General features: G+C 48.3%; 1 protein-coding gene and 1 long non-coding RNA gene across 3 annotated transcripts; one reads left to right on the plus strand and one right to left on the minus strand.

The window, feature by feature from the left end:
* Positions 1–1,974: 1,974 nt before the first annotated feature.
* Positions 1,975–27,246, minus strand: MYOZ1 (myozenin 1). Of its 2 annotated transcripts, none has more exons than XM_054036108.1 (6): positions 27,079–27,246; positions 24,110–24,210; positions 20,370–20,551; positions 9,299–9,557; positions 4,244–4,406; positions 1,975–2,574 (listed from the first exon to the last, which is right to left on the minus strand). In XM_054036108.1, the coding sequence occupies exons 2-6, from the start codon at positions 24,183–24,185 to the stop codon at positions 2,343–2,345; spliced, it is 912 nt and encodes a 303-aa protein (XP_053892083.1). In that variant the 5' UTR covers positions 24,186–24,210; positions 27,079–27,246; the 3' UTR covers positions 1,975–2,342. The 2 variants fall into 2 exon arrangements, with proteins under 2 accessions (XP_053892083.1, XP_053892081.1); XM_054036106.1 differs by having other exon boundaries at positions 24,110–24,251.
* On the plus strand, positions 12,986–20,351 carry LOC128841241 (uncharacterized). Its single transcript, XR_008445787.1, has 3 exons — positions 12,986–13,034; positions 15,635–15,959; positions 19,837–20,351. It is a non-coding gene; the product is annotated as an uncharacterized LOC128841241 (long non-coding RNA).

A 27,246-nucleotide genomic window follows, 5' to 3' on the forward strand; every position in this document is an offset into this window, starting at 1 on the left:
GGGAGGGTGCCTAGGGGATGGAGCAGTCCCGTGCTCGCTAGGGGCAGGATGCAGGGTGGGGAGGGGGGGCGGGAGTGAAGAGTGTGCTAAGCCCCTGCCCCGGGTGCTGCTGTGGATCCTGTAGGTATAGGGAGTGAACAGGCTGGAAATTGCTTGCTTCCTCCCTCCCCTCCCCGCTCCATCCCGCCACTCCAGAGTTTAGGTCTGGTGTGGAGAGGCTTCCCTGTGCCAGTGCTGTGTGGGGCTTTGGAACATGCAGGGCTTGGCTCCTCCTGGCTTGCGCCCCGGGCTGGAGGGTCTTGGGCTTTCCCAAGTGCCATCTAGAAATGGGTTGGGGGGGCCCTGGTGGCCGAGAGCCGGCATGCAGCGGGGACTGGACTGATGGACCAGCATGGGGAATGGCTGGCCCCACGTGCTGCATCTTCGCCCTGCCACCAGCCTTGCACACCCACCCCTATTGTTGGTCACTGGACCCTCCCCCCCCACTCACCGCTGGTGGGCAGGCGGCTGGTGAGCAGGAATCTGGCCAGCAGCAGGATCTGCCAGTACTGATGTGTGGGAGACAGAAAATATAGGACAATTTGCCTGTTTTTAAGAAAAAGTTGGGACACCTGCAGGAGGGCTTAAATACAGGACTGTCTCTTAAAATGGGACATATGATCACCCTACCATTTGTCAGTCTTTGCTTAGAGGGCTCAAATACTGGAAAGGCTGAAGGAACTGCAGTTCTGATTTCAGGAGAGCAATCTGTGTAGCAGTACAGGAACAGAAAAGCAGGGGATGTGGCAGCTCGTGACTAATGTGCAGTGGCACAGCAGAGTGGGGTCTCAGGACTAGCATAGCAGGATTGTTGTAGTTGAGAACCAAGGTCCATTGGCAGAGGTGTATGACCAGTAGCAGTTGCCATGTGGGGGCACTGTGATCCAGTAGACAAAGCATAGGATTAGTAGTGAAGAAACCTGTCTTCTCATCCCAGCTTTGTCACTGACTCATTGCATCACCTTGGGTAAGTTTCTTCGCCTTTTTCTGCTTCAACTTCCCCAACTATAAAATGGGGCTAAGTATGTTTACCCAGCCCTGTGAGATGCCTTGAGTTCGACTGATGAAAATACCTGTATTTGGGCTAAGTGTTGTTATTGGCATGTGTGTAGTTTACTAGTTCTGAGAAGCAATCTGCCCTACACACTAGTTAAATAATAGATTAGCAGGTCCTAATGTGATGTTTAGCTATTTAATTTTTACTTACAAAAGCACTCAATCCCTGGGTGCTGCGCTGTCTTTGAAAATAACAAAGAACTTGGTGACCAGCACTGGGAGCTCCTCACTCGGCACTAAATTATACACCAGGAGCTCCCCCGCAACCATCCCCTTCAGACAGTTGCCTACAAAGCAGATGAGATTTTCACTGAATCCTGAAGGTCAACAATCTCAGGCTCTAGTGGACCAGGGGGTGAACAAATGAGTTCCACAGCCCAAGGCGCTCCACAGAGACTGCCCTGTCTCCAGCTCCCAGACGTTCAGCTCCTGGGACTGGCAGCAAAAGAACCTCAGCTGCTATGGTGATAGATGGTGAGAATGAGGCAGTCTCTTGGATAGCCAAGACCAGACCATGCAAGATGTGTAGATCTGCGTAGTCCCTTGCATTGTGATCAGAAGCACGGAAGTCCCCAGAATCAGTATAACATGCTCTTTGAAGCTAATGCTGCTAAGCTGGTGAGCAGTCACATTCTGCACTAGGTGCAGCTTTTGTGTAGTCTCCATTATGTGTGGTTAGCTGGTGCAATGAGCGTCCATGTGCCTCCCCTCCCCATTAGTGCCTGTGGTGTCCGTGTATGTTGGCAACCCCCAGACTAATATTGTCCTAATCTTGTTATGACTGTTTCCAATACAGCCTGAGCAGCCATTTTTTTCAGACCTGACACAAAAACAAACAAACAAACAAACAAACAAACAAACAAACAAACAAACGACTGCTTTATTTCCTTTAGGTGCTTTATTGATTGTTAACAAGTGACAGGACAGGTTCAATATGGAGCAGCCAGGCAACATGCAGTGTTATTAAACATAGGCCATAATTTTGTCTTTTCTCGCCTTGGTGGGTACAAAGATAAGCCATCTCTTTTGCTCACTCGCTCTTTTTCAGTGCTTTCCCTCTGTCTGCTTCTGACATGGATGAACACCACAGCAAAGATCAGCTTAGAACCTACTGGGAACCTGTCTGCCCTAAGGACAAAGAGGAGGAAGGATCCCTGGGACTGCAGGTGCATTTCTCAGCTCCCCACAATAGACTTGCAAGTGTGAGAGGTTGAGAGCAAAGAAAGAAGGAAAGAAGAGAATGGGATTTATAGCTCTTCTGTTTCACCGTCCATCGGCACTTTGATCTCAATGTTGTACTCCGTGGGTTCTCCTGACGCCTGCCAGGGGATTGGGGTCCTATTGAAGGAGGGTCTAGTGTTGATTTCTTGATTATAGACAATGATGGGTTCTGGCACTAAAGGACCAACATCAAACTCAGGCATCTGGAAGGTCATCAGCTTGCGTGCCTTCTCGTACCCACCATAAGGCATGGCAGTCCTGGGACAGGGTGACAAATGGAGTCAGCAAGCAGCGCATTTGTAAACAGTGTGATTTAGAAAAGAAAAAGCTATTGTCATGTCTAATGTTTATCAGTGAAAAGTTGAAGGCTCCAGTAGAGAAGAAAAGTTTTCACCAGCTGCAGGAGTCGCTGTCCCACAAAATCTACCAAACATCAAAAACTAATTCTACCATACACATACACCTCTCCAGTGCCTTAAGTATTAAAAAAGGTGCTTGATAGTTCTTTTCCTATACTTTCCCCCGTACTGTTCTAGCAGCACACCAGGCCAACCTCTGCCACAGCTGCTAGTGACTCTATAAACTTATAAAAAGGAGGCTTCATGGCATACTCCTGGGGCCATTCTGCACCAAAAATTTAAAAATTCTGCACCAAAAAAATAAAAATTCTATGCACAGTATTTTAAAATTCTGCAAATTTTGTCAAAATAACACTACATAATCAAGCCAGTTTCAATTATTTTGGTAATTTATTTCAAAATACCAGTCAGCAAGTATGTCTGTAACAATACAGACACACATGAAAATTTCCGCAGGAGTAGAGAGTTAAGGAAACCCCTATGACAACCCAGTTCCTGTTTCTTTGCCCCCTTCTCCCCTCCCAGAGCCCAGAAGTGGGCCCCCCCTTGCCCAGACACCTGCCCCCTCCCCTCCTAGAGACCAGCCATGGGTCCCCCTCCTTGCCCAGACACCCCCCCCCCCAGAGCCCAGCCGCAGGGCCCCCCGTTGCCCAGACACCTGCCCCCCCCCCCCCCCCCCAGAGCCAAGGGATCCAGAGGGAGAAACAGCCTGATGCTCGGTCCCAGGCTTGCACGGAGTTTCCTGCATGCTGCCCTCTCCTTCCCTCAGGACATGCTGGGAACTGCAGCTGCCAGGAACCCTCTAGCTCTCTCCCCCTCCCCATAGCAGTGTCTTTTATGTGTGAGCTGGACTCCGCCGGGTCCAGCAGTCACTAGAGGTGGCTAGCAGCACTGCAGCCTATTTCTGTGGGGGGAAAGAAATTCTGCATGCACAATGTTAATTTCTGTAAAATTCTGCATTGTGCAGTGGTGCAGAATTCCCCCAGGTATAATGGTACAGCAGCTCTAGCAAAGATGTGGAGTCAGGTGAGCCCTGGGTTCTAATCCCCCTTGAGGCTTTGTTTCATTCTGTGACTGAAGATTAGTCAACACATTCTGCCTCTTTCAGCAACATGGATGGGGAAAGGTGTGATTAAAATCTAGAAATGCACTGGAAAGCTGCTGCTGTGCCAGAAATATCTGTAATACACTTTTTGCTCATAAGAAGGAGCAACAAGGGCCTGGTTCTCAACTGCAGGGCTCTACAGGTCATTATGGTAATAAATCCATGGATGCAGACTAGAGACACTGCCGTTGCCAGCTAAACCATGTGTAATGTATTCTGGGGAAGGTGGAATAGAACTAAGGACCTCTGCTTCCAGAACAAAGCCTTCTAAAGAAAAATCCCCATTTGTTGTCTCTAGTACTAAAACTTCTCTCCCCTTTGTAGGCTTCCAGCAATTAGTCCCACAAGAGGCTGCAACATGGCATGTGTGAAAAACCCATTGACATTGTTAAAGGCGCAGTAGCCACATCCAGTATTGTCCTACAGCTCATGTACCCTGCATTACACCTCCAAGTGGCCTCACCTGTTAAAAGATTTGTAATGGGGGAGTTCAACTTTGGGACCATACGACAACAAGTCAATGGTGAATTGACTTTTCTCCTGAGGGCTGATGCCCATAGCTCGCTCCCATGGAGAGATATAGGTCTTAAAGACAGAGACTTTTTTTCCACCTCCTGACTTTTCACCTGGACACAAACAGAGAAGAGAAGAGCATTTTGATCAAGTGAGATTTGCACAGAACAAATGCATTTTCCATGTCGTAGGTATCAAACTTAAAAGCCACTGAATTTTATCAGCTGACCCTGCAAGTCACAAATTAAGAGCTAGGATCTCTGGCTGGGGTTCTCAAACTTTTTCACAGTATGGACCATATCTTAAGAGAGATTCTCATGGACCACTTCCTTTCCCATTCACAATCATGTTCCGTGGACCACAGTTTGAGAACAACTGTTCTATGGGGCTTCATCAGAGCACATGCTGGGAAGTTCATTTTTTTACAGCAGTCAGGCCCACAGCATGGCCTTGCATCATCCACAAGAGTGGGCTTCTTCCACTGCAGAAGACATGACATGGAAGATGGACTCCAGCCTTTTCCTGAGCCCTGCAGGAGAGCAACAAAATCATAGGTGGCCACAGGAGACACAATCAGCCAAGCAACCAACTGAGTATCAATGGCTAGTTTTGTTGTTATAGAGCTGTTCACGTGGCATGGATTATGCACACCAGTGTACTACTGCAGTGCTGGAGAGGAGGGCGGATTTGTGCTGGTCGGATAGCTTGTGGAAGCTGGCTGGTTACAAAAGGGTTGTTCCCGAGGGTAGTGCAGTGAACAATGGTTTGTGTGTTGCACTGCTGGAGACATACATTATCTTGGCCACCAGGGCCAGAGAAGGGTGGCTGAGGTTACCCACTCTGGCCCCTTGCGTTTTGCCGGACACTCTCCTACATCATTCAGACTGATGACTAGAGATGGAAGGTGAAATCCTGGCCCCACTGAATCAATAGGAGTTTTGCCATTGACTGGAATGGGGCCAGGATTTCACCCAGAATGTGGAAGTTCCAGCTTGGGGTAGCTGCTGCCCAGCCAGTCCCACACCTTTAAGAAGCTATGTCAGGCCTCTGTCAGGTTAATCTTGGTAAAGAGACATTTATAATAAACAGCCTGTAGCCCAAACATAAAACCCAGTAAGATCACAGGGATGGCTTGCTTCAACCTGCCCCAGGTCCAGGCAGACTCCTCTTTCAGGGCAGGCAGAAAGAGTGCTACATTCCACAAAGCCCCAGCTGGCTGTTCAGGCTCTTATCCCAGGAAGGTCGATCTGTCTACCAGCCAGCCCTTTCCTATCTGAGGGGGAAGCCTTTATAAAAGCTGAAATGCTGCCTACTACCCGAATTAACCCCTTCCTCCCTTATTTGGGATGTGGGTGTGTAAATTCCATCAGCATTACATGAGGCCCAAACAAACCTGAGCCAAAGACCACCAAATATGGGGGAGTTTGGTCCTACAGTAAAACTTTTCACCTAGTTCCTCTCTCTATAAAGGGCCAAACCCAAATCCCAGACATTAATGCCCTTGAACTTCAGGATCTTTGCAACTTAGGGTTACTTCCCAACTAACCTCTTCTTGAACATGCCTGATTTGGCCACATCCCTTGGCATGGGTCAGTACTTTTTATAAGTTGGTGTTTTTATCGGGGTGCACCAGTGACATGAACAGACCATCTAATTACACTTTTGTGAGCTACATTGTCATTGGGCTGCCTGCTTCAGACATTATTATTTTTCTAAACTCCTAAGAATGGCTAAACAATAGCCTAGAGACTTCTGTTGGGGTCTCCCTGTGCAAATTCACATCCTGGGGACTACAGAGCTGCACTTTCAAGGGGTTAAATCAGTGGCCTGGGAGTCACAACTTCTAGGTTTTAGTTCCGGTTCAACCATTAACTTAGTGGGTGACCTTAGACAAGTTACTTTCACTCTGTGTGCCTTAGTTTACTCAGCTGAGCACAATGACACCTGCCTACCAGCAGTGTTAATTCAGCAGTGCTTTGTAGGTCACTTTAAGATTCTTAGACAACAGGCACCTTAGACATACAAAGAACTATTTTTATAGTAATGCCTTCCTCTGATTTGGATCAGATTAGACTGAAGTGCATTGTGTTATTCCTCCCACCATCAGGGTGTCTACTTCAGTTTGCACCAAAAACAGCAGTGCTTATGTCAACAGCAAAGTCTGAATAGCACAGCTTTTGTATTCTTTTTTCCCATCAAATCCATCTTCTTTGGGCTCGCTTATTTTCTCTCTCATTCAGAGCCAGCCTTTAGGCCTTGCCAGATCCACAGCCCCAAGCCTCCCTGCTTCAGGGCCTCCCAGAGGGGGGCCAAAAGAGGCAGTTTGCCCTGGGCCACCTATTTGAGAGGGCCCCCAGTCCGAGTGGTGTTGTGACCTGGTGAACTGGGTCACAGTGCCACTCAGGTTTGGCCTGGCTGCTCTTCTGTCATGACTGAGGGGTGGCCAGGCCCAATTTGAGTGAGTGGCGCTGTGACCCCATGTGCCAGGTCACAACACCGGGAGCAGGAAGCCAGGTGCAGGACAAAGGAGCTGCCGCTGCAGGGCGAGTGCGGGGCGGGCTTACTGTCCAATACCCCTCCCACCCTCTCCCCCAGGGCTTCCCTGCAGTGGTATTTTTTTGAAAGGGTGGGGGGGCTTCCATTTCACATTTTGTCCCAGGCCACCAAAAACCCCTTTGTGGTCCTGTTGCCTTGCTTTGAGGGAATTATAAACATAAAGAGGAATTTCATAGAATCATAGAATATCAAGGTTGGAAGGGACCTCAGGAGGTCATCTAGTCCAACCCCCTGCTCAAAGCAGGACCTAAACCTCAACTAAATCATCCCAGCCAGGGCTTTGTCAAGCTTTACCTTAAAAACCTCTAAGGAAGGAGATTCCACCACCTCCCTAGATAACCCATTCCAGTGATTCACCACCCTCCTAGTGAAAAAGTATTTCCTAATATCCAACCTAAAACTCTTCCACTGCAACTTGAGACCATTACTCCTTGTTCTATCATCTGGTACCACTGAGAATAGTCTAGATCCATCCTCTTTGGAACTCCCTTTCAGGTAGTTGAAAGCAGCTATCAAATCCCCTCTCATTCTTCTCTTCTGCAGACTAAATAACCCCAGTTCCCTCAGCCTCTCCTCATAAGTCATGTGCTCCAGCCCCCTAATCATTTTTGTTGCCCTCCGCTGGACTCTTTCCAATTTTTCCACATCCTTCTTGTAGTGTGGGGCCCAAAACTGGACACAGTACTCCAGATGAGGCCTCACCAATGCCAAATAGAGGGGAATGATCATGTCCCTCGATCTGCTGGCAATGCTCCTACTTATACAGCCCAAATGTTAGCCTTCTTGGCAACAAGGGCACACTGTCGACTCATATCCAGTTTCTCATCCACTGTAACCCCTAGGTCCTTTTCTGCAGAACTGCTGCCTAGCCACTCGGTCCCTAGTCTGTAGCAGTGCATGGGATTCTTCCTTCCTAAGTGCAGGACTCTGCATTTGTCCTTGTTGAACCTCATCAGATTTCTTTTGGCCCAATCCTGTAATTTGTCTAGGTCCCTCTGTATCCTATCCCTACCCTCCAGCATATCTACCATTCCTCCAAGTTTAGTGTCATCTGCAAACTCGCTGAGGGTGCAATCTACGCCATCCTCCAGATCATTAATGAAGATATTGAACAAAACCGGCCCCAGAACCGACCCTTGGGGCGCTCCGCTTGATACCGGCTGCCAACTAGACATGAAGCCATTGATCACTACCCATTGAGCCCGACGATCTAGCCAGCTTTCTATCCACCTTATAGTCCATTCATCTAGCCCATACTTCTTTGACTTGCCGGCAAGAATACTGTGAGAGACTGTATCAAAAGCTTTGCTAAAGTCAAAGAATAACACATCCACTGCTTTCCCCTCATCCACAGAGCTTTCCCCTCCTCCAATTTCAGCTTTCATTTAACACCCTACCCCCATAAGTAAGTTATTTTCTAGCCCTTTTCCTTGTGAAGACCCTGGGGTCAGTAAAGCAGTTTAGAAGGCAACAGAACAGTAGGGGTGAAAGAAAGAAATAACGGGGCTCCACTTCTGCAGCAAAAGCCAGAGGGTTGGCCTACATCCCTCTCAGCCCCTGCCAGTAATGTGACAATGACAGACAAGAATCACACATGTTCGCAGCAATGAAGGGGGGCCCACCTGGAACTGCTAAGGCTGGTTCTGATCTAATTCCAAATGTGGATTCTTCCTCATAAATTAAGGCTGATATTTTCAAAGCCATCTAAGAGATTAATGGGAATTGATGAAGAAAGGATGCTGAGTTGATTTAATACAAGGGATTTAGTTCCAGAGGTTTCTGACCAAAGTAAATGGAGGATCAAATTAACCAAGGACTGAAGTAGGTGGAAGGTATTATACACACATCATTAAGAGTCAATAAAAATATTGAATGGATTTTGATTGCCTCAGCAGAATAGTAATTAGTGATGAGTGACCCTCAAAAGATTTGATGGTTCAGTTCTGGTGCTTATTTGAAAATTCTCTGCATTTAGCTGAACTTCTTTCATCCCAAAACAAAGCAAACATATAGGCACGTAGAAAGTGACATACCAGAGCCAACCAATGGTCCAACGAGACCAGCACCTATCTCTAACAGTGGCCAATGATGGATGTTTCTGAAGAAGGTGTAAAACCCCATAATGGACAATATGTAATATAAGCATGTGCTGTACCAACCTTAGGAGATCAAGGTTTCTTACCAGGTTTTTCACAACTTCCTTGATTTAGATAGGACAGATACATTCTAATAGAATTTTGATATTTCTGTGTCTTCCCAACACCAGGCAGAGGTGAGCAAAACCATGAAACAAAAGTCAATCCAACTTTTCCAAACTATGAGAAGGAATTTGGTTTGGAAGGGTTCAGCTCACATCTTTTCTTTTAGCCACATCCATTCCTAACAATGATAATGGGCCAAATTCTGACATTTACCCCATCCTCACTCTTAGTGTGTGAGAGATACTTGCCTTTTCCAGCAGCGTCACTTCCTCCACCATCCACTCCTCCCCCACTGCCGGCTGAGCCCCCGGCATGATCAGCTTCAGTGCCCCCAGCACCGCCTTTGCTCCCAGGTTTAGGAGGAGGGGCAGGGGGATAGTGCAGCTTACTAGATCCATACTGCCCTGCAGTTACTCCACCCACCATCCGCCCACCACTGTGCAAGTAACCATGAGCTTCTCCTCCGTAATGTCCTCCAACAGCAGGGATGAACTTCTGAAAGTGATCCTGGAGTGAGAGAACAAAGGGCAGAAGTTATTGTTACTGGGCATATTCCATTCATATTTCCTTGATGTGGAGCTCAAAGGGTGCTTGATGGGTCTCCTCCTAGTTCCTACTGGACATCTGTCCAAATTACAAAAACACTTGCAACATGTAGCATGGAACTTTTCCTGTATCCATTATAGGGGCAGGCATGGAAGAGCAAGGGATGCTGAAGGTCATTTTTTGAGGTGCACTGGCAGGGCTACTTTAGAATCCAGGGTGTGGAAGAGCAGGGGATGCTGGAGAGGAGGGATGAAGCACATTAGCAGGTCTGTGCTGGTACTCTGAACTAAAACTGCAGGGTCAGGAGTGAGGTGCACCAGTAGAGCTGGGACTGTGGCAGCACTGGAATAACAGGAGGAGTGTGATGGAGTCTGCTTACCCCACACTAGCCCAGACAGGGTTAAACCCATATTATTGCCAGCGGAAGTCCCGCCTCCCCAGCAGGACTGAGTATGCTCCAGATGCTCTAGCAGTATAAAGGGAGGAAGCCCAGCTCATTCTGGGCTGAAGGCCGCAGGGAAAGGACCTGTCTGGGAAGCTCCTGCGGAGGGCCAGCCATAGCCCCTGACTGTGCCAGGAATCAGAGTCTCCCTGGGCCCACTTGAACAGCGACTGGAGGAGCCACAGGAGGTGATTGGCCCAGCTGATCACGGAGAACCTGAACTCTCATGGGAGACCCCAACACAGACACTGGTAGGAAGTGACCCAGGGAGGGTGATGGAGTGGTACCTCCCTCCTGGGAAACCTGAGCGTGTTTCGGTAGGACCCCCCCCCACTGAGTCAGTGGCAAGTTGCTACGCCACTGTTAGGGCCCTGGGTTGGGGCCCAGTGGAGTCGGGAGAGCCCAGACCCCCCACTGGGGCCACCACATCCCTTGGTGGGTGCTCCACCCCTATAGACGCCGGCTCCAGGCCATGCTGCCCTGGACCTGAGGGTGGTGCTATAGACGCCAGCCGCTAGGCCATGCTGCCCTGCCCCTAGGGGCATAAACTGTCACAAGGAGATACAGGTCAGAAGTGAGGTGCACTGGCTAAGCTGAGGTGGACAGGGCTGGAATAGTAGGGAGTACTTCATGGCAGGAATGTGCTAGCATAGCAAGGTAAGGTAAATGAGAACTGAGTCAATAGCCCACTAAGTATGCTGGGATACCAGGACTTGTGACAACATGAAACTGCTCCTTTGGCCACCGGTGCATTTGTTCTTTACAGGCAGCTCTATATGGCTCTTCTTTAACAGGGTGACTGGCCTAGTGAAGAGGGGGAAGCAATAGACGTGATATATCTTCATTTTAGTAAGGCTTTTGACAGTCCCACACGACTGTCAGTGCAGACTAGATGAAATGACTCTAGGGTGGGTGCAATACTGATTGAAAGACTATACTCAAAGAGTAGTTAGCAATGGTTCATTGTTAAACTGGGAGGGCGTAACTAGTGGCGCCCCGCAGGGGTCAGTCCTGGCTCTGGTACTATTCAATATTTTTATTGATGACTTGGATAATGTAGTGGAGAATCTGCTTATAAAACTTGCAGATGACACCAAGCTGGGAGGGTTGCAGCACTTTGGAGGACGGGTACTCCACACAAAGCCAGAAAGGGTAAATGAGGCCAATTAACCTTAGGCTGCACCTGGAGGAAACCTAGGAAGTGCTAGGGCCTAACTGCTGATGAAGTCTGGCTGGGGGCAGGAGCTGGACAGACTCTATAAAGAAAGGAAGTTGGAGGCTGGGGGAGGAAACCTGCAGTGGCATTCCCCGATACAAGGAGGAAGAGCAGGAAGTTGCAAAGAGAGACTAGGAAGCAGTCCAGGGAAGGAGCAGTAAGGGCTGGGAGAGTAAAAGCCCCGAGCTGTTAGGTTGAAGGTCCCTGGACTGGAACCCCGTGTAGAGGGCGGACCCAGGTTCCCCTCCCAGCCACTGGGAGTGGCAGAGACCAGGCACTGGGGAGCGGAGTGCCTGGGACACTTTGCCTCAAAGGACTTGTGATACCCCGGAAGGGGGGGAGAACATTAATGTGACTTAGTCAGAGGGCTAAGCTATGAAGAGGAAAGCGCTGCCGCTTCTGGTGCATGAGAGGCCATGGAGTGAGTGAGTGGAATGATGGACTGAGTAACCACAGGAAGGGGCATCTGACAACATGGCAGAGCTGATTCCCCAGATGAGCCACAAGGAGGAGCAAGGTCACCTTCCAGTCCTACATTTCTATGATTCTATGAAGGTTGTGAAAACCTGGAGGCATGGCAGCTTGTGAGAACACCCAAGGCTTCCATGAGACCAACTGCATGTGCAAGAGGAAAGTAAGGGAATGAAAGTTTTTATTATAAGCCTAGTGGATATTAGCAAACCAGCTCTAGCCAACCAGCATGGTGAGGAAGAAACTTGCATTCATCTAAAAGACAAAGCTGGCTTTGCTGTTCAGGTCCTCTGCCCTCCCTAGTAAGGGCTAGCAAACATAGTCTCATATAACCTAAAAATAGGTTCTGTTCCACCTAATATTGGCTTGATTTTGCAAAGCGTTGAGCACCATTTAATGCCTTTTGACTTATTTTCAGGAAGAGGGCACATGGCCCATTGTGGGATGGGACCCTCAGTAAGGGAAGGGTGTGGTGCCAGACATGGCAGTACCCATCTTCCCTCAATGTGATTTCAGCAACTACCTCTGTGGAATAAAAATTTAAGTGACATATATGGCAGTACTATGTACATGACATGTTTTACATATTGAATGTATGTGGGATCATATCTTGACACATATGAGCTAAAAGAAAGTGGCTCCTTTGGAATAGTACAGTCTGCACACAGACACAGGTATCACCTATAAAACATGTAATACTATCCATGTACATGTATCACATATGTTCTTTGCACTTGGATTTGCGGGTAGGTTATAGGCACATGAAGCAATAATGGAGAAAGTCAGATGAAGATGAACCAAAGATGCATTCATCATGCTATACTGCCTGCGTAAATTCCCCTGGTGCAGCCAATTGGCAATGTGAATCCCATGATTCTTTAAAGGGTTAAGGATTCTTCATGTCTCTTATACCTAGTGCAGTTTAGCAAAGAGAAGCTTTCCAGGCTGTAACAGGCTTTCAAGGCCAGCTGTTCGTTCAGCTAAAAATAGATGAGAAGAAGTGAAAACCCCACAAGGCTCAGTGTGGTTTTATCAACCCTCCACTCCATGCCTCAGTGACATTGTCCAGAGCTTTACAGCAGGTCATCCAAGCTGCAGTCCAGGCATCCAGCCATCAGCAAGCTAAACCAATGGAGCTAGTGCCACTGGCAGCCTTTGGGAACATCTCTCCTATCCCCGCCTGAATGGGCTTCCCATTTTAGGAACAGGGCAGATTAGGTTTCCCTGAATGTCAGAAAACACTTGGGATAGAGAGAACTGTGACCATGGAGGTTTCATCTCTTCTACCTGGGGCTGTACACAGGGGATGGTAAGGCTGTCTGTTTGGATATACATGGGGAACTGCACAGCTGTATAAAGGCAGACCGAAATAAAGGGGTGTTTTGGGATGTGGGAGGGAGGTCGGCTCAAAGCGCTAACACATGGCACTGCATCTATCACTTAAAAAGTTCTCTCTCCTTTCCACCAAAACTGCTGGTGGGCCAGCTACTCCAGAGGGAGCCCTGCTCATGAGATATAGAAAAGAGAATTGTTCTTGCAGAACCTTTCTAGTTCCTGCATCCAGAGTGGGCCTGGTGTCCTGGTAGGACTTGTGTCATTCATCCCTCTTTGTACAACAAGTGAAGAAAGCTAGCCTCAACCTAATGTTTTCTATGACAGACAGCAGTCCCTGAAGGAGAATCCCAAGCAGGAGACTGTACCTGGTCAAAGTTGGGAGGGGGAAGCTGTGTCTCTGTTGCTTGTTACATGCCAGAGGTAAAGGTGTTTAAAGGGAAATGTGGCTACCAGTGGGCTGTCTCAGGGGCTGGGTGGCTAACCTTTCACCTGTAGGTTGCCAGCTTGAATGTAAGCCAAAAGCTGCTACCACCTGGAGGCCATTTGGGGTGCATCTACACTGCAGCTTGAGCATGCCTCCTAGCCCAGGTAGACAGAGCTGGCTAGGTCTGCTTGAGCAAGTGTAGTAACATAGCAATGTGGACACTGCAGCATTGGCTACCTGCCTGACTCCAAGCCAGCTCAGGCTCCTGGGTCTGCACTCGAGTGGCTAGCTCGTGCCGCGTTGTCTGCACTGCTACATTTAGCATGTTAGCTAACGTGTAGCTAACACGTCTGTCTGCCTGGGCTGGGAGGCTGCAGTGTAGCTATATGCTAGGGGACCAGCATGAAAGGAGTTTAGTGACCCCAGTTCATGTCCACATCACAAAAAGTACCGCCAGGATCAGTAGTAATTGGCCCCCTTGTTGGCAGTTATGGCAGAGAGGCAAAGGAGTGAATGGGTAACACAGGCTGCCCTAGGAGGTGCAGGGAAGTTTGCTCTGCGTCTGCCTGCTCAGCACCGTACTATGGGATGGAGGCCTTCAGTCTCCAGGGCTGTCCATCCAGCAGCCCTGAATTCATTACAAAATATTCTAACCAGAAAGCAACTGCTGCTTGTGCTTAGACCCTAGAGAGGCACAGGCCTCAAGATTCATAAACAATCGAAACTTGTATTCTGTGAAACCTTTTTCCGACCAAGAGTCTAATCCTGCAAGCTGCTGAGCGCCTGCCCAGGATCCATTCCTAATCCTCCAGCACTGCTATATGTGCCTCAGGAAAAACGGTTGGTGAAAAATGATCCATCCATCTGAGCATCTCAAGGCCCTGATGTCACAGAGGGAGTGCCTGGCAAGGAACACTGTGAGCTCTGTGATGGTGCCTTGCTGTGCCCTAAAAGGAATGATTGGGAGCACCAAATGTGTTTCTATTTCCACCTCCCTGATGAAGAGGTTCCCAAATACCTGATGTCTGTGTTGTTAATAACACTTCTGAAGTTACTGGAGCAGCCAGTTATATGTTCCTTTATTCTGGGACAGGGGGATTTAAAGTTCAAACAGACAGGCATGGAACAGCAAGAGGGAGTAAGTGAGCAGGCACACATTTTTTCTGAGAGAGAGTGTGCAGGGAAGTGTCCGCAAATCCTCCATTGGAGTTGCACCCCTTACACCAGGGCTGAGTTTTGCCATGTGCTTGTATGAGGAGAAAGGGGAGTGATAGTCCCAGATAGTCAGGTATCTCATGCTAATTTATTAAAATAACTGCAGTCTCCCGTGGGAGGCAAGCATGGTCCTGTGGGTAGGTAATATGGACTCCAGCCTTGTCCTGAGCCCTGCAGGAGAGCAACAAAATCATAGGTGGCCACAGGAGACACAATCAGTCAAGCAACCCACTGAGTATCAATGGCTTTTCTCCCTAGTTTTGTTGTTATAGAGCTGTTCACATGGCATGGATTATGCACACCAATGTATTACTGCAGTGCTGGAGAGGAGGGCGGATTTGTGCTGGTCGGGTAGCTTGTGGAAGCTGGCTGGTTACAAAAGGGTTGTTCCCAAGGGCAGTGCTGTGAACAATGGTTTGTGTGTTGCACTGCTGGAGACACACATTATCTTGGCCACCAGGGCCAGAGAAGGGTGGCTGAGGTTACCCACTGTGGCCCCTTGTGTTTTGCCGGACACTCTCCTATGTCATTCCAACAGATAATTCCCAGCTCACAGAGACATGCCCATGCTAGCTATAACTGAATTAATGCACTGACAGAGTGTAGTCCCAGCTGCGTGAGGGGCTAGTGTGGCAAGTACACCCTGTCTGAGAAAGGCAGGTACTCAGGCGGGTAGCTCCTCCCACCACTTGTGCCACCGTGGCTACACACTATTTTTAGTACACTAGCTTGATCAGAGCTCCTTGAGCTGGAAATTACACCTTGCAGTTCAAATATAGCTATGCCCCTGGCCTCAACTCTTTTCACCCTGCTGGCACTGGCTCTCCAGCTCAGCAGGCTTAGCCCCTCCACTGCTCTCCTGCTTTCAGCTTTCCCCAGAGAACTCCTCCAAGGCCCTCCTCCATTCTCACAGCTCTTTTCCTCTCATTTATTAGCCCCAGATGCCACCCTGGCCTATTTATCAGCTCAACCTGGGCTGCACCAATCCTGACACAGGGAAGCTGGACCCACTTCATATGAAGATCCATCCTGTAGCAGACCCCAAAGCTGCTGAGGGGAGACTCTGGTTTCCTCCCCACCATCCCCCACCGCACATGTCACCTCTCCTGGAGCAAGAGGGTTATCAGTCTCCACAGTCATTCATAGCCTCGTTTAGAGTGGAAGAAATGTCTAGCAGATCTTCTAATCCAACTCTGCTCGATCAGGGCAGGACTGACTTTCCTTGACCAGTTTCATCCCAGGACATGCACCTGCACTGAGGTGAGTATCTCTGACAGATGGGTATCAAGTCTCAGATTTTAGTATCTCCACTGATGGTCATTCCCCAACCTCTGCTCAAAGGCTTTGATGCTCAGTGCAGAGCAGGCCTTCAAGATATAAAGATATGGCTGCTGTTTAACATGTACCCTTATCTCTATTTATCTCCAGCCTCCTTTCTCTAGATACATTGACAGACCAAGGGAGCCACTGAGTTGTGCCTTTGATTGTATTGATGTAGCCCCTTGATTGTATTGCTGGAACCCTTGTCCCATCCCCTCCTTCCTGCTGCTCCTCCCTCATGTCATATCTGGCAGTTTCAATGGTTAGCCCGGTGGGGCCATGCCTTCCTCTGTCTTGTGTGCAGTACCTAGCACAACCTGGGGGCTGTAGTATTTCCCTTCCTGCCACTGACTGCTGTTTGCTCTCTTCTGGAGGCACAACAGAAACCAGACTGATGATCCCTGCTCCCCGCATTGTGCTTCACAACTGCGCCCTCCCTCTGATCTGAAAAGACCATCCTGGCCTCAGCTCTCAGAGATTTCTTGTCACTGCCCATTCAGTCCTAAAGACTGCTTTTAAATACATGCTGCCAGACAGGGCAAGTTGCATTAGCTCTACCTTCCTGGGTTGGCTGAGAACTTACCAAACTCATTTTATTTGCTACCACATACAACCATTTACCCAGTTTTGGGTTTCTCCACTTCCATAATTGTTTTATTCTAGGATCTAGGGGACACTAACATGAGTTGTAAGAGGAGAGCAGTTTAAAGTAGCAGTAGAAATGCTTTACTCCTCCGCTAAACAAAACCGCAAGCTCCCTCCCTTATTTCCCCCTGTTAGAGGTTCTCTTTCTGTGTCCTTCCATGCAATGGAGATGAAGGAAGGAAGGGATGGCAGGGAACAGGGAATCTTAGAGTCAGAAAAAGATTTTGAATTTGGTGCAAGTGGCAGGTGCTGTAACGACAGCCCTGGAAATAAGAATCAGTCCACAGCACAGAGATGGCACTAGCAGCTGCCCTTATATTGCTCCCCTGCTCCAGAGAAACCAGCTCTGGGAGGAAGATAGTTCAGTCTCTGTGGCCCAGTCGGCCTCCGGTCTCTTTGCTCAGGTTGCCAGCAGAGGTACTAATTAGGGCCAGCTGTGGTGATAGTTTTTGTGATGAGGACATTTATTCACTCCAAACTTGTCTCCTTCTTTTCAAGACGAAATTTCAGCCTCTCTCCATGCCAGCTCCTTGTTAACGATCCATCCAAGCTCAACATGGCTAAAACAGAGCTCCTAATCTCCCCCTCCCCAAAGCTCTCTCCACAACCTCCTTTCTCCAACACTGTAGACACCACCACCATCCTGCCAGACATTCAGGCCCATAACCTGGGCATCAGCTTCTGCTGGGGCCCCTCTCTAGGTCCTCACCTCCAGGCCAGCTCTAAATCTTGCTGATTCTTTATGCATCACATCTCCAAGATGTGATCTTTCCTGTCCATCCACACAGCTGAAACTTTCAGCCAGGGTCTCATCATCTCATCTCAACTACAGCACCATCCTTCTCTCTGGCCCTGACAAATACAATCTTGCCCTACTCGTATCTGTTCAGGATTCTGCTGCTAAGATCACTTTCCTAGCCTGTCACTTTGACCACATCAATCCTCTCCTTGCATTCTTGTGCTGTCTCCTCCTTCTCCATTGCAGCAAATATAAGTTGCTTTACTTCACTTTTTCCAGGTCCTTCATGACAAATCCTCACCCTATCTATCATCTCTCATTTGCCATAGAGCTGTTGACGCTCACCTCCAATCAGTCCATGATGCCAACCTCCATTGCCCACTTGCCAGAATTTCAAACACCTTTGTGCGTCCTCCCTTGTTGCCCCACACACTTGGGAGGTGCTCCCTGTAAACAGCCGCAAACCTACTTCATTGTCCTCCTCCAAATCCCTGCTCAAAATTCTCCTTTGAATCATAGAATCATAGAATATCAGGGTTGGAAGGGACTTCAAGAGGTCATCTAGTCCAACCCCCTGCTCAAAGCAGGACCAGTTCCCAACTAAATCATCCCAGCCAGGGCTTTGTCAAGCCGGGCCTTAAAAACCTCCAAGGAAGGAGACTCCACTCTTTGCTGTGAGGCCTACAAAAAACTTGACTAGGGATAGGGTGCTGGTGTGCTGAGACCACTGCCTATCATTCTGGACAATACTGTCTCATTGTTTCCTTGTGCTCCCTCTCTGTCTTATACTTAGCTTGTAAACTCCTTGGGGGCAGGGATCATCTTTTTCTCCTGTGTTTCACAGAATCATAGAACTGGAAGGGACCTTGAGAGGGCATCTAGTCCAGTCCCCTGCACTCAAGGCAGGACTAGGTATTTGTACAGCACCTAGCACTGTGGGATTCTGGTCTATGACTGGGGCTCCTAGATGCTACCACAATACAATAAATACATACTAATAAAGGCAATGGACTGAGTGCAATGGACTCATTTCACATAGTTCACCGAGTAGCCATCAGATGGTAAGTTATGTTCCTGATCCTGTCAATCTAGTCCTGATGGGGGCTAGTAGGGCAGAGTGAACCCTGCAGGCCAAAGACAATGGACAATTGTAATTTGTTCCTGTTTTGAAAAAGGCAGATCTGAAAAGGAGGCACGTAAGATTTTAAAATAGGAAACAGCAACTCCTTTTTGGAGATGCTTCATCAACCTGCTACCCTCATAGTTCACCACGGCAAGGCCATGCAGGAAATTCCAGGCTTGCTAAGGACTTCTTTAAACCCCAAGGCAGAGCATCTTCCAGTGTCACTCTGAAATATTTCACCCTCTTCAGGAAGACATTGCACGATAGTGAATGAGTATCCTGGCCAGATTCCTTTCTCGCCATGGGAAAACATGGGTGTCTGTCCAGAAGGTGGTTGGGATCCATTGCCAGAGCACTGTGGAGTGAAGCTTACTATTTACTGAATAAAAAACAATGTAAATTCCTCCCAACTCTGGGATAGAATCATTTCCCCCCATCTCTGGCAACGCCAAGTTCAGAGACCCACATTTCCAAAAATACCTTCTACTTTTTGGTGCCTCAGTTTCTTGGTGCCCAACTTGAGCTGCTTGAAGTGCCACAATTCGTTCACTTTGCATTTCTCAAATTGGACACCTCAACTTATGAAAATCTGGCCTTGGCCTCATACGCCCCCAAAGTCAGCTTTCCCATAAATCCTTCACAACCTTCTGAACTCACATAAAAGATGTTGTTTCTGGATCCTCACTACAGCCTCAGAAACTGAACTTATTTTGATGGCATTTTCTTCCTCCAACCCAGCCTATCTTATGGCTTCTTCACACCCAGCTTCCCAAATTGTACTTGTTAAAGGTGAACTGCAAAGGGGAAAAAAATCCCTATTGCTGCTTTAATCACAAGGAAGACCTCAGAGCTTTTCTTTTGTGGAACATCTTTTCAGCTTGATTCTTTTATTAGAAATAGGAAGTCTTGAATTCCCCTGGACGGGAGGATAAGTGGGATGATGGCATGCCAAGAGATGGAAGCTTAAATAGCAGACAGAAGAGGAGAGGAGATGTTGAGTCACAGTGTTTTAAATTATGAGATCTCTTCTGTTTGTTTAACTGCTGGCAACCGCCTGGGAGAAAAGCTCTATCTGAAAAGTTCAGTATCAACGTTACTTTGTATGAGGGCTGAGAAAGCTCCCACTCCAATCCTCTAATTGGTTTTCCAACAAAAACAGGGAAGACCAGCCCTGATTCTAATGTTAAACAACAAGCAGAATTAATTTTTCTGAGGTGGGGGAGGAAGGAAAAAATGCATAAGCCTGACTTTATCCACTATAAAGGCCAGCACAGGGCACTAACAAAAATAAAACATTCTTTCCTTTACAGTTCTTCTAATGGGTTCCCAGCAAACAAACCAAAGTAAGTGCAATATCAGCAGCTAGAGGCCTCTGTCTCAATTTTACTTCATGGATCATCTCTCAAAACTGAACTGAGTCCTACACCAAGAAGGGAAAATGCCATGTCCTACAGTAAAAATGGAAGAGAGCCCAGGTGAGCTGACCTCAGATCTGAATGAATCATTTGCCCCCAGTTCGAGAAGGGAAATTTTGTTATTATAATAACGGTAAATAGTCATGCACTTTTCTAGCTTTGGTACATCAACACAACATATGATCCTCGGTGTTCTCTTAATGTTCAGCTTTCCTGACATTGCTCCATCAATGGATCCCAAAAGTGCCCTGAAGGAACCCAATGCTGGTGCGAAAAGGAAGTTCAATCTGTATATTCATTCACAGTCTTGGGCCTCTCCCCCACCCATGGAATATCCCCCTAGCCTGTGGTGACAGTGGAGCCGTGCAACTTTCCCTCTCATTCCCGTGCGTGTAAGAACCGGGTTGTGGTTGCATGCTCTGACCTACCACGGAACTGTCAGTGAAGATGTCGGGGTGATTCTCATAAATGAATTTCTCTACTCTCAGCTGGCGTAGTTTGAACATCTTGGATCCTTTGTTGGTGAGGAGTGAGAGCTCTTCTAGCATGACATCCCTGGGGATGCTGATCTTCTTCCCCAAGTTCAGCTTGGACCCTTCTTGTGGCATGACTGGAAAAGATACCAGAAGATGCATCTTAGAAAGCTCTCTGTCCCAGGCTGCCTGCTCCTTATTTCCAAACACCAGGCCCTCCACAGCAGCAAGGCCTCGTCTGCATTAGAAAGGTTCCACTGATGGAATTATCCTTCTATACACACAATCCCCTGGATATCCATGAATGGAATTTACCCTAATTCCTATCCAAAGTGCATCTGCATGTGTGGGAGTTACATCAGGGTAGCGTTAGCATGGACACACACATCCCACTTCTGAAGTACATGAATCAGTGCAAGAAATCCTCCCACTGCTTCCCACACTGCCCCGGTGGCCTGTCTGGTCACCTTTCTACACTCCACTGCTCTACAGTCAGCTCAGCTGGAAATCACTCATCTAGCAGCACTGACAAGCAAAGACAACATCTGGGACCATTGGATTAAGCCCTACCAGACAGACATGCAAATGGCTGAGGTTTAATTTGGCTGTGTGCATGGAAAACACCCCCCTGAAGTTAATTACAAAGATTTGTTGTAATGCAGTGACCCTCTGTCCTATTTAGCAGTTGGTCAAGACATTGTGGTCATCCTGACTGACAGTCCCTCAGGCCACAAATCTGGTGAGGCCACCAGAAATCTCAAAGCCACTGAAGAAATGTTTCCTTCCATTCCCTGAAATTCTGTGGTGGAATCTTAAAGGGAATCTATAAAGTGGGGAGAGGTGTCTGCCTTTTCTGCTTCTTTATGATCTTGTTGTTGTTGCTGCTTGTTTTTTACTCTAGAAACACCAGCAAGAGCAAGATTTTCCTCCCCTGTTTTTGCTAGAAGACTCCTGGGGGGACCAGAGTGCAGAGGAGTAGGGATTTTCTCAGTCTTCAGTTGAAATGGCATAGATCCCAAATCTTTCAGAGAGAGAGCTTCTCTCTCAAGTGTGTGTTAGAGCTTTGAGTTAAATATCTGTCTGCCCAAAACAACCTCTGGAACATGGGTGGCAGGGCCGTAATGGTGGCATATAGCCACCTTTCTCTTCATGTTAGGTCCTACACTACACGCAGCTCAACTGGAAACAAGGATCTATCCCTCTGGTTACAAACCCCTTCCCCTCTCATTTACTGCCAGTCTCTTATGATACCAGAAGCACCACTGAGCCTCCAATGAATATGCCAGCAAAACCAGGGAATTCAAATGGCCTGATATTTCCAGTGCAATAAACGTGCAGAAATAATGTTAGGGTCTACTAAGTGGCCATGTGACCCCTGTTGCTACACACTAAAAGTTCCCTAGTGAGCACTGACCTGTTTGAAACAACAACCCTTCTTGTTGGCAGAGACTGTTTCCCTCTCCTCCCCAGCCCAGCTGGTCACCTGGGCAAAATCTCTGGAGGAACTCTCTCTTTAGCTAGCCAGTTCCACACAGCATTATTCCCAGTGGGAAGAGACTTTCTATAGAATATTGGAGTTATATTTGCCTGTTGATGTGAAGACAGGGTTTTAGTAATTCCTGTTGGCTTGGGGGCAAACCTAAAAACCTACATAAAGGTGCCCCTATCCCCATTCTCCTGAGCAGAGCAGATTCCTGAGTTCCTTCTTGGCGATTTGGGAAGGGAATAACATTTAGTTTTTTACTTCTTTGCAGCACCTCTGGAAATCTCCTCATCCCTACATTTAAAGTCAGAGGGAAAGGGGTATCACAGCTGTGTACAAACCACCCCCTCCAATACAAACATCTGCTGCTGAAGGAAATGTGTCCCTAGCACTGCAGTGGAAGGACACATAGGGCTGAATTCTCCTGTCAGTTGCAATCCCAGTGGGAGAACTTGGCCCATTGACAATCAAGGGATTGCTGTTTAAGAAGGAAAATAAATTAGGGATGGAGGTAATGATAGACAGACCCATGCTGGTGCTTAGCTAGTTAAAGGCATCGGAGCACTGACATATATATTCAGGGCCAAATTCTGCTCTCAGTTATACTAGTGTAAATCTGGAGTAACCCCCCCTGTAATCAATGGATTTACACCTGTGTAACCAAGAACAAAGTTTGGCCCACTGTGTGGGGAATGTTAGCAAACTAAATCCCTGTGAGCGAACACTAGCCAACCACATATGCTGGTATGCGATGTTAGAAAGACCCGGCCGATTGGCAGTATGTGTACTGCACCTCATCTTCGGATGTTACCATCAGAGAATGGATAGGTACATTATAGACTCTGCTTCTGATTTCTCTAAACATATTTAATGCTTCCGGGACCTTTCCCTTCCCTTTGCCTGCCAACCTGGCTCCTCCTCCAAATAACTAATTCAGACCTGCATGGCACCAAATAGAGACCGCCAGTAAGTGTGCTGGAAACCATGGGACACAACAAACAATGGGAATAGTGTGGAATTGATAATCACTGAGTGGGATGACTCCATCTGTCCATAGGTGTAACAGCACTAGCCAGCCCAGCACATTCACGCACCCCAGTGCCCTGGAGATGGGCTCCTCTATGGAGCTGTGTGAATAACTGACTGTCTGGTTCTCTGGCAAATCCAAAAAATCAAATTGTGGAACAATACAAAACTGAAATTTTTCCAAATTTTTGTCAAATCGGAAAAAAAAATCATTTTGGGTTGAACAAAACCTTGTTTGAACCAAAATGAAACATTTCATTTTGATATCAAGTATTTTTAAAACATTTTACATTATTTTTAAAATTGAAGGAAATTTCTAAAGAAAAAGCCATTTTCAATCAAAATCCAAAACATTTTTCAAAAATGTTGAAATGAAGTGTTTTAACATTTTTTTAAGTATAACAATTTGGTGACACCAACACAAATTCACAAGGTTTCAGTCAAAATGTTTCACCCAGCTCCACTCACATAGCCTGGTCTGCGTAGCGGTATGTAGACCAGGGGTGGGCAAACTACAGCCCGCAGGCCGTGTCTGGCCCATCAGATATTTTAATCCAGCCCTCAAGCTCCCACCGGGGAGTGGGGTTGGGGGTTTGCCCCACTCTGGCACTCCAGCCGGGGAGCGGGGTCGGGGGTTTGCTGGGAGCAGCGGCATTTCCCCCCTCCGGCTCCTATGCGTAGGGTCAGCCAGCTGGGAACCGCAGACAATGGGAGCTGCAGGGGCAGCGCCTGCAGATGGGGTGGTGCTTGCAGATGGGGCAGTGCCTGCAGATGGGGAGGCACACAGAGCCACCTGGCCGCGCCTCCATGTAGGAGTAGGGACATATACTGCTGCTTCTGGGAGCTGCTTGAGCTAAGCGCCTCCTGGAGCCTGCACCCCCGGACCCCCTCCTGCCCCCCGATCCCCTGCCCCAGCCCCCATCCCAGAGCCTGCACCCCCGCCAGAACCTTCACCCCCCCACACGCAGCCCCCAACCTCCTGCCCCAGCCCGGAGCCCCCTCCCGCACCCTGAACTCCTCATTTCTGGCCCCACACCAGAGTCCTCACTCCCTCCTGCACCCCAGCTCCAATTTCAGAGCATTCATGGGTCGCCATACAATTTCCATACCCAGATGTGGCCCACCCCAATATAGAGTGAGCCATGTACCACCAGGGATTTCTGGGAGTTGTGTGCATACTTCTTACCTTCACGAGTTAGTTTCCCAATGAGTTTAGTGGACTTTTTCGTCTTGATAGGAGCCGGAGTTCCTGCAAGGGGCATTACCACAAAGGATTCTCTGCTTCAACTTAGAGAGACAAGGAGTTTGGAGAGTGAAACACTTGAAAACTGTAGTGAGAGAATGGAAACTAGTTTCCTGCCTCTCCTTTATGATACGGTACATAACCCTTCATTTCTCATCTCAATTCCCCCCCATCCTTAGGGTTGCCACCTTTCTAACTGGTAACCAGACCCCCAAAGCTCCACCCCTGCCCCGTCTCTTTCCTCTACCCTACCTCTTCCCCCAAGGCCCTGCCCCTTCTCCACCTCTACCCCCAAGGCCAGGCCCCTGCTCTGCCTCTACCACCAAAGCCACGCCTCTGCTTCAGCTCTTTCCCCAAGGTCCCACATCTTCCTTGGAAGCTCTGCCCCACCTCTTCCCCCAGGCCCTGGTCCCTTCTCTGTCTCTACCCCCAAGACCCCATCCCTGCTCTGTCTCTTCCCCCCAAGGCCCTGCCCCCGTCACTTTCTCCTCTCCCCCCACCATTGCTCACTGGATCGTCTCAAGGTAGGAGGTGGCCCAGGCTGAGCAGGGGTTGATGTGGGTTAATGACCCAGCACCTCCCCCTGCCCTTGAGTAACTGGACTTTTGGCTCGGGTGCTATTTAGGGTTGCCAGGTCTCCTTTTCGACTGGACTTTCCAGTTGAAAACCAGGCACCTGGCAACCCTAAGTGGCACCTGGACACAGAAGCCAAAAATCGGACAGTCCAGGTAAAACCCAGACAGATGGCAACCCTACCCATCCCTCATCTACAGAGAAGCTGCCAGCAAACTTAATCCTCCAGGACAAAGTTCTCTCATCAGGAAGTGCTGATGTCAGCTTTGTTGTGGCTTAATGTCATGACACATGTCAACGCCCTGCAAGGTTGACATCACCATGTTACAACATAACATTGCCACACCACACCACACCACCATCACGCAACATCACAGTTTCACAGTGCTAATGGACACCAGGCTGCAACTCTCTCATTCTACCATGAGTCTGTGCCAGAACGTCCTGTTGTATGTAAGGTCACTCCATCACAATTTAACACTGCTATGCAAATATCATTAGGTTTTGATAGATCATCATCTGACTGTAATGATGTTGTCTGCCCAGGAGATACTTTGAGGCATTTGCATGTCCTACAAGCTTGGATTGTGTGACATGGGCTAATCCTATCAACATTGGAACAGCCCCTCAAAAACTGAGCAGGTGGCAAGACAAGCAAAAAGAGCCTTATAACTGTAGATGATTTACTTCTGAAGGGCTGAACGATAGCTCCATCAATGGCTATTAGCCAAGATGGTCAGGGATGCAACCCATGCTCCAGGTGTCCCTAAATCTCCAATTACCAGAACCATCTGGCAGTGGCCACTATGGGAATGAGGATACTGGGTTAGATGGACCATTGGTACAACCCCGTTGGGCCCTTCTTATGATGGAAGCAAGTAGCCATCAGGTTAGAGGAAAACCTCCAAATCTTTTGAGGTCAAGTGCATTTGTGTCCTATTTATTTAGCTTTTCACACATCCCTTCGTTAGGGGCTTTAATTCCACACCTTATCTCTCACCTTTGTTACTGGGTAGGTTGAGAGGTCTGCATTGCAAGGCTGAGAGAGGAAAGCAACAGCGTTCTGCAAATCCATTCCAGACATTCTCTCACAATCCAGTATCGAAGTTAAGGAGCACAGTTTTAACAGGGCCACAATCCAGCCTCCAATTTCGCCCTCACAGTTATGCAAACAACACCATTTAGGGGCCAAATCCTCAGCTAGTGTAAATTGGAGTAGCTCCATTGACTTCAACTTCAAATTTCAGGACCAATCAGATAGCTAGACATCTAAATCCCATCATTGGTCCCTACCATTTTGCACCTTTAATTATGGGTACAGAACTGCAGGCACTAAATTGAGCTGCTTTTAAAAAAATGGCCCTATCAAGCTGTGCAAGGTCTCAGTTGCAAACGAGACATTTTGTTCTCCAGATATTTTTCAGTATGTCTCCACTTTTATTTCAGCCAGACCAGATCAGGTCCAGTCAGTTCAGCAGGCATTCTGCTGGGCCAGATTTTCTTCTTGATTTCCACAGTTTATTTTCTGTTGGGCTTGGTATGATCTCTATGAAGTTCACATCGTAAAAGTGCCAGACGTGGTATATCCCAAATCAAGTGTCAGCAGGTGCACCAATAAAGCACGCTGCATGCCTTCTCCTCTGAGCAGCTGGCCATCTGTTTGGCTATATAAAAGAGGGAGGGTACTGCTTGACAGGACGGGACAATGCTGCCAGGACTCATTGTGGGGGCTGGGATTCTCTAGGGGGTACAATTGATAGGTCAGAAGTGTGGAAAAAATGGAGGGAAAACTTCTCCCTGACTGAATTGTGAACTCCCTGCAGCACGTGGGGAGGGATGTCCCCATTAGGGGCTGTACCCTATGACGCACTGATCCCAGGGAGGGAGTGGGGGGGAGCCTGCACTGGTCTGTAATCCGTCATTGATCCCAGGCAGAATGAGGGCCAGGGGAACCTGCAGCATTCTGGGGAGATGGGACAGTCTGCAGCTTTGCATGATTCCAGGCAGGATAGAGAGCCTGCAGTGTTCAGTGATCCTAGGACTACGTCAAGAACCAGGCAGCATTCAGTGACCCCAGACAAAGAGAGAGGCTGGCAGGATTTTGGTTCCCCTTCCCTCAGCCATGCCAGGCACAGGACCAGGGCTGCAAGAGGACATTACCCTCAGGATTGCTCTATCCTCAGCATAATTCCTTCCCACCAAACCTGCTGTTCACTTCTGCAAACATTTCAAAGTTAATTTTCTGGTTCTCGCTGCAGTTTGAGGCTGGTCCCTCATCTCTAGCTCCATTGCAAGCACTGCCCGTCCTCTGGGTCTATTCTGCAGCAAGGGGGACTCACCTCTGCTCACTGTTCCAGATTCAGACAAACATACAACCCTTCTGCCCCGGCCCCACAGCAGTGAGATGGTGGTGGGCTGCTTTCTCCGTGTCCCTCTGCTCTCAGTCCCTGCTGATCTAGGGCACCCGTTCTCAGCCAGGACCTGCACAGCACAAAGTGCTGATGCAG

This window comes from Malaclemys terrapin, chromosome 7 (assembly GCF_027887155.1).
Source record: "Malaclemys terrapin pileata isolate rMalTer1 chromosome 7, rMalTer1.hap1, whole genome shotgun sequence".
NCBI lineage: Eukaryota > Metazoa > Chordata > Testudines > Emydidae > Malaclemys > Malaclemys terrapin.

Coding starts and splice junctions, on each gene's coding strand:
- MYOZ1 (XM_054036108.1), bottom strand. CDS start 24,185: ATGCCCCTTGCAGGAACTCCGGCTCCTATCAAGACGAAAAAGTCCACT. Junction 20,552..24,109: donor TGGGAAACTAACTCGTGAAG/GTAAGAAGTATG, acceptor TATCTTTTCCAG/TCATGCCACAAGAAGGGTCC. Junction 4,407..9,298: donor AAGTGACGCTGCTGGAAAAG/GCAAGTATCTCT, acceptor GTTTGTGTCCAG/GTGAAAAGTCAGGAGGTGGA.